Below are 7,448 nucleotides of genomic sequence, written 5' to 3' on the forward strand. Positions count from 1 at the left end.
TTCAACGCATTGGAACGGCAAAGAATGAGATGCGATGGGGCTTTAGTTTATCGTTTGAATGATTGAAAAGTGGAACACCTAGGACAAAAAAATAATCACCAACATACATGGGTACATAAAAATTATTCCTAAATGTGTAACATAAACTGGCGGTCCAAACAGGCTTATTTGGACACGAAAATCATCTTTAGATATACTAAGAAATATTTAAAATTACAAAAGACATCCACAAACACGGTCGCAGATACAATTCTTTCCTTTGCGATCTCCTTCACACTAAGGTTATTAACATGTGAACGTTCGAGTCAATTCGGAAAAGCAGTTAAACAGGAGAAAATAACATTCTGTTTGGGGCCCATATATTTTAACTGCAAAAAATGAATGGGCCATAACTCATCTAAAGGACAAACATTCTGTCCAAACCACACTACCAATAGTTGTAGAAGTAGTTGCATAAGAAATAGTACCTTTAGTTATAGAAGCAGTTGTGCAAGTTGTAGCTGAACCAAATGTACTAGTAAAGGTTGTACAAGTTGTTCCACTTCTACTAGTAGTAGAAGAAGTTGTATAAGTACTAGTACTACCACTATTTGTAGATGAAGTTGTTTAAGTAGTGGTTCTACCACTAGTTGTAAAAACAGTTGTACAAGTAGTGGTACTACCACTAGTTGTAGAAGCCTTTGCATAACTAGTAGTACTACCACTAGTTGTAGAATAAGTTGCACAAGTAGTGGTTTTATCACTAGTTGTAAAAGCAGTTGTATAAGTGATGGTACCACCAATAGTTGTGGTAGCAGTTGTACAAGTTATGGTACTACCACGAGTTGTAGAAGCAGTTGTAGAAGTAGTATTACTACTACTAGATGTAGAAGCAGTTGTACAAGTAGTAAAACTACAAATAGTTGTCGTAGCAGTTGTACAAGAAGTGATAATACCACTAGTTGCATAAGTATTTGTATAAGTAGAAGTACTACCACTAGTTGCATTAGTATTTGTTTAAGTAGTATTACTACCGCTAGTTGTAGAAGCAGTTGTACAAGTAGTAGTACTACCAATAGTTATAGAAGCAGATGTATAAGTAGTAGTACTACCACTTGTTGCAGAAGTAGTTTTATAAGTTGTGGTACTTTCGCTTGTAGTAGAAGCAGTTGTACAAGTAGTGGTAATACAACTAGTTGTAGAAGCAGTTGTGCAAGTAGAACTACTACCAATAGTTGTAGAAGCAGTTATGCAAGTATTAGTACTACCACTAACTATATAAGCAGTTGTACAAGTAGTAGTACTATAGGTATAGCAGTTGTACTATAAGTAGTAGTAGAACAAGAAGTAGCAGAACCAACAGTTGTAGAAGCAGTTGAACAAGTTGTTCCACTACCAATAGATGTAGAGGCAGTGGTTATAAGTTGTAGCAGTACCAATAATAGAAGTAGCTAAAGTATAACCACAATGTTACACTGTTTTTAGAACTGCGGTGCGTGTATTCATTTGGTGAACAGATGCGTTCATGTGCATAATCTTGTCGACATGTTTGATCCACATAATTGAATGTTGAAATCTCGAGTTTTATCATATTTAAGCTAAATACATATGAATGAACGTTTTAGTTGTTGTTATTCCAATATCATAAGAAATGTCAAATATGTATTTTACAAAAGCTACTTATTATATAGTATGAATTTGTTTAGCCATTTAATGCAACAACGTATGCTATGATGTTTACATGTTTTGTTTAAGAGCAATTCTTAAATTGATTAGTCACAATTGCAATATCTATACGACTTCTTGTATTTCGAAATGTGCAGTTCAAGACTTAAGCGTATTCGTTTTTTTTCAATGGCATTATTCACGTTATTTGTATCTATGTATCAGATATTACGTGTCTGCATATTAAATTGTAATAAGTCCAATCAAAAGCCTGCTGCATGTCACGTGAAACAATAATGTCTGATCAGCCCAATGGAAAATGACCTTTGCATTACGTAGCTTTGTTCCAAGTGCGCTTGTCGCATTATTGGAAATGTGAGCTGTTCACTTTCTCTAAAGCAAGAGGAGCATCAAGATGTTTGGAAAACTGACGAAAGTAATGCTTCTGGTGCAGTTATTTGCCATATGTGAAAGCGCGGCATGGACATCACAGTTTATGAGAGTCTCTGACGCGATAAAAATGCCATATGTGGAGATGTCGAGCTTATCGGCCAGTGGATTGTTGGTTTGCGCTGCGCTTTGTCGTGACGACTGTTTGTTTCTGAAGTATGAGGACAATGGAACGGGCTCAGGCACCTGTGACCTGTACAATCTAAGGGACGAGATCTCTACCAAGCTGAAATTCGTGAATGGTTCAAATCTGTACAAAAAGGTAAACTTACATTTACACTTTATTTACATGTTTGTTAAACAGAACGTAAATCGTATCGATATGTTTATATATTCACACACACATATATTGCTATCAGAATCAGAAAGAATATTCTCGATTACACCTTCTTCATTGTTGGGGTATTTCCTATCCATAAGAAATATTTGAAATATGTTTTACCGTGTTTTTTCGTCAATGATATGAATGTTAAACCATTGAGAAGTGTGCTTTGGAGTAATGTCTATTTAATGTTGTTTACCAAATTATAATGAATAAGTGTTCTTAATTAAACATAAACTGGAATTAATAAAAAAAAACAGCAGACTAAATTAATATTGACCAATTTTTAAATATAGTTTAAATATTGAACATAAAAGTAAACACAACTTGAAAACTAAAATTTGCAGACTAATGCACTATAAACTTTTTAGGATTTCAGTTGTTATTCATATTCGATATCAGTTTATCGATATCCTTTTACTAGCAAAAGAGAATATTTTAAATGTAATATTGCCTTATGCTTCTTTTGATCTTCATCAAATATATCAGTTACTGGCTTATCAAAGTAAACGGACTCATGTGCGTCTAAATAAGCCATAGGTTGTACATGCTATCGAGCTTAAAATGAAGGTTCAAACTAAAATGATATAAAGCCGCTCGATATTGACAAATGGCTCTTTATACAGTCATACATGTATGATGCATTAATAATGCCCGTGTTTTACTTATTCATTTACCGACTCTGATCAAGCCTTTCCGATTCAGCTGAACGCGTCTCTGATTGGGACAGTAAAAAGTGCTCGCGCGAGTATTGTAACGATTACTATTAAAATACTATTTTAAGGTGAAACGTTGTATACCATTTGTATTAATCCAAAGAAATGAGCCTCGCTCTGTGAAAAGAGGGTTTGATGAATGAGCGTAAAGTGTCGTCCCAGATCAGCCTGTGCAGTGCGCACAGACTAATAAGAAAAGACACTTTCTACATTTATGGTAGTTTTCGTTTAAAGAATGTATATTCTTAGCAAAAAATCCAGTTTAGGCGGAAAGTGTCGTCTCTCATTAGCCTGTGCGGACTGCACATGCTAATCTGGTACGACACTTTACGCGCATGCAGTTAACCCCCTTTTTACAGAGCACGATCCGAATGGAGTCATACAGTCTTTGTATTGTTTGGAACTTAATATATATGCATTTCTTAATCTACATCTACCGGTACGTGCTTTTATTTAAATATTAATGTTTTATTTTGTTTGACATAATTGGAACAATAAGTGTTATGATTTGTTTCATTTAGTTTCTATAGAAATGAAAAGCCTTTTACTTGGTAATTTAGATGAAAATAATAAGATGTTTACATATTGTATATCATTTTAAATCGAAAATGATTGAAAAACAAACGCGCATGTATTTAATATAGTATTCGTTTGGTGATATTTTGCTAAATATTTATGAATAACGACTACATACGTTCAGTGAAGTATTATTGGCTTTTAAAAGACAATACTTGCGAATCATCGAATGGCTTTAGATCTTTGCGAAAGGCGATCATGCAATTCAAAATTTAACATTTGAATAGTGTTTTCACTCCCTTGTGTCGTATTTTATAACAGGGCCACTCAGTTACAAACTTCGTACCTAAACATTTAATGTATACGTTACCGAATAGACGTTTTTCAAATAATTAATATTATAATATGTATTCTATTTGACAGGTCAATCCTCCCGCCGATGTTTTTGTTGGAATCTTGGAAGAAAAAACATGGGACGAGGCTAGAAACTTCTGTCAGAGTCTGGGAAGCAGCTTGGCCATCGCTGACAGCACAGCCAAGATGGACAGAATGTACAACCTGATAGGAAAATGGGACTTCTGGGTAGGAGGCAAGCGAAATGGGACGACCTGGAACTGGCTATCCGGGGCGGTCGTGACGCCTTCTCCTTTGGTAGATGGCAGTGGAGCGTGTCTTGAAAGTTGGTCTGGACGGTTGACCGATGAATCTTGCAGTTGGAAAAATTGGTCATTTTGTGAATATTAGCTTTACAAACAAATTTCAAACGTTTGCATGCATTACATGAAAAGGTGTTTTTGTAATGTACAGTCTCAAAATAAGTTTACTATAGCTAAATTCTAGTTATTTTTAAAGAAATATAAGCATCGTACCATCACATGTGTTGAGTTATTTTCCTTTTTAAAAACTGTTTGACAAAAGAACAATTAATGTTGTCAGAGACTTATACCATAACTTCCGTGCATTAAGTAGTGTAAACTGAGGGTACTGAAATCCGATTTATATATTACGTTCCGTATTAATATCCTTTAAAAATAGAGATATGAATATCTAACTGAATTATGGCTATAGTTTAAAATAAAACCATGAGCATGTGCACAAACACAACTGAATAAGAATATTGGATACACATCTAGCGTACAATTAACGCCAATTGAGTTGACGTATATTAAGACAATACTGACGTATATAAAGACAAGACTGACGTGTATTATGACAATACTGACGTGTATTAAGACAATATTGACGTGTATTAAGACAATAATGACGTGTATTAAGACAATACTGATGTGTATTAAGACAATATTGACGTGTATTAAGACAAAACTGACGTGTATTAAGACAATATAAACGTGTATTAAGACAAAACTGACGTGTATTTAGACATTTTTGACGTGTATTAAGACACTATTGACGTGTATTAAGACAATATTGACGTGTGTTAAGACAATACTGAAGTGTATTAAGACAATATTGACGTGTATTAAGACAATATTGACGTGTATTAAGACAATATTGACGAGTATTAAGACAATACTAACATGTATTAATACAATAATGACGTGTACTAAGACAATACTGACGTGTATTAAGACAATACTTACGGCTATGAGAGCATTCTAATTGTTGTCCGCTTGATTGCTCACGTTGACCATAATGTCGATGAAATTATTTTAAAATTTACCAAATTATTTTAATTAGAACCGAATTAGTCGCACAGCTCCTTATATCATGTAAATCTTCCTATGGCTGACGTATTATTATGCACACGATTTTTATGTTTCCATGTACCAGTAGATGTGATGTTGAAGGTTATAAAGTGTTGCCTGAGACGTCCCTGGAAGCAAACTAGCGTGATCTGACGTCACTGCTTGTTCTCCGAAACGAGATTTTTTACCAGTGGTTGCAGCATGTGTTGGTATTCCAGAAGATGGTTGTTGTTCACGGCGACCTAAAATGACAAAAAGAGTGCGTTTTAGTTTACATCAAATCCTTCAAAATATCATTGCCGTAAACCGATCTTTCGCTGAGATCGATCTTAATGTGGGGTTAACAGTAGATTATTACCATTATTTGAACAAAAATGTGTTCATCTCGGAGAAATAAGTCTTTAGTTTTAATATTCAATGCACATTAATGAATTTCAAGTCTCAAAAAATTATACTCCTACCATGTACTGTGAACCGTATTCAACAACAATTTCTTTAACATTTATAAAAAAAGATTGAGAATCACAAATATTAAAGAAAGTTTAGACCTTCTATTATACGAGCGCTTTAGTGTGGAGTCTCACTTGGATCTCATCTTGTATATACCGATAACCATTCTTGTTTAAGATTGATACATCTCTTGCTTGAGTCCTTGGCTAGGTATGTACAAATCATGACCCTGTGTCATTTATAAAGACTTATTAACTAAATCATTTCTATAAAACCTCAACGGTCGGCTAGCTCAGTTGCTAGAGAGCTTGACTACAAATCTGAGGATTAATTTTTCGATTTATGGCCAAGCAGCATAACTTGTGTATGGGTTGCTCATGCATTCATTTCCTCTTCCATCCCCCCTATTTAAACGAACTCCAATGGGTTTTGATAATTTTTGCTATGGCGGTTCTGTGAGTACACATGTACCCCTTCCTAAACACAATCGCAGTTCTGCGCACAGATTTAGATTTCGTGCGCATCACTAAACAAACGTCGTTCGAAACCAATTAAGGAAAGCGATGAATAAACTTCAAAAACACATTAAATTTACCTGATTGGCAGCCTGCGGACGTTATCATTTGCATGCAACCTAAAACACACGACGATATTTCAACACACTATTCTTGCTGACCTTTTCATTTTGAAATTTGGAACAGTGTAAATATTCGACATCTGTTCGACATCGTTATCGACTTAGGTTACATCAAATATCATGATGTGCATGGGTGGATTGCGACCTAACCGATAGCGACACTTTTAGTCGGAAACATTACGACAGTATCCCAATATGGTGGATAGAGCGTACGAAAGAATAACAAAGTAAATAAAAAACACTCATTTCTTGCTCTGATGGTACCATTTGCATGTGTTTGTGCTTAAGACAAGTAATCTTTGATAAGTTTTTACAATATCAGTGTTCTTAGAATGTTCAAATTTTGCACCTTTGGACAAAAGACGGCTCATTGCAACTCTTAGAACCCCTTTGGGGAATACAGCAGACAGCTGAATTATTGCAAATATCCCCACCTATGAGACATAAGGCAGTTGTCAGTTACGGGCATAAGTATTTGCATTTAGAACTGGTTATCCAGCTGCCCCATGAAAAATGTTAGTTTGTAACCTGACTGCCATGATATGACAATCTGAACGCTTCGGACAGTGGGCTACATCACACCGTCTCTCTGATGTACGAAAGAAGCCGTCATATTGGATTTGGAACTACTTTTGAAAACAAGATGGCGGCCCCCTCGGTTCAAACGCCTCGTAAAGAGAAAAAATTAAAATGGGTGTGTTTTTAGCTCGTCTGTTTCAAGAAAACATTATTAAAGTAATAGTCTAATGTAGATCTGTGAGTTCCCACGACATACTTACAAACTTGTTAAAATTTAAAGATGCCAGTATTGACATTGAGTTAATTTAAAAAATAAATCGACTGTTTTCGTTATATTTTGTGACACTACGAGGATTGCTTACATAAACTTGATAAAGTATGAAATACATCTCTCATTGTATGAGCATGGATGGCCGAGTGGTCTAATCGGTAGACTTTTACTCCAGGGGTCAATGGTTCGAGCCCATTTGAGGGTTACTTTTATATTT

General features: G+C 35.1%; 1 protein-coding gene across 1 annotated transcript; it reads left to right on the top strand.

Moving 5' to 3' along the window:
- Positions 1-2,164: 2,164 nt before the first annotated feature.
- Positions 2,165-4,449, top strand: LOC127865902 (early activation antigen CD69-like). Its single transcript, XM_052405961.1, has 2 exons — positions 2,165-2,356; positions 4,072-4,449. The coding sequence occupies exons 1-2, from the start codon at positions 2,165-2,167 to the stop codon at positions 4,390-4,392; spliced, it is 513 nt and encodes a 170-aa protein (XP_052261921.1). The 3' UTR covers positions 4,393-4,449.
- Positions 4,450-7,448: the final 2,999 nt, after the last annotated feature.

Source organism: Dreissena polymorpha, chromosome 1 (genome assembly GCF_020536995.1).
Source record: "Dreissena polymorpha isolate Duluth1 chromosome 1, UMN_Dpol_1.0, whole genome shotgun sequence".
In the NCBI taxonomy this organism is placed as follows: Eukaryota; Metazoa; Mollusca; class Bivalvia; order Myida; family Dreissenidae; genus Dreissena; species Dreissena polymorpha.

Bases quoted from the DNA above. Each gene is read 5' to 3' on its own strand.
- LOC127865902 (XM_052405961.1), top strand. From the start codon at position 2,165: ATGCCATATGTGGAGATGTCGAGCTTATCGGCCAGTGGATTGTTGGTT. The intron at 2,357-4,071 runs GTAAACTTACAT...TCTATTTGACAG, and splicing joins GTTCAAATCTGTACAAAAAG to GTCAATCCTCCCGCCGATGT.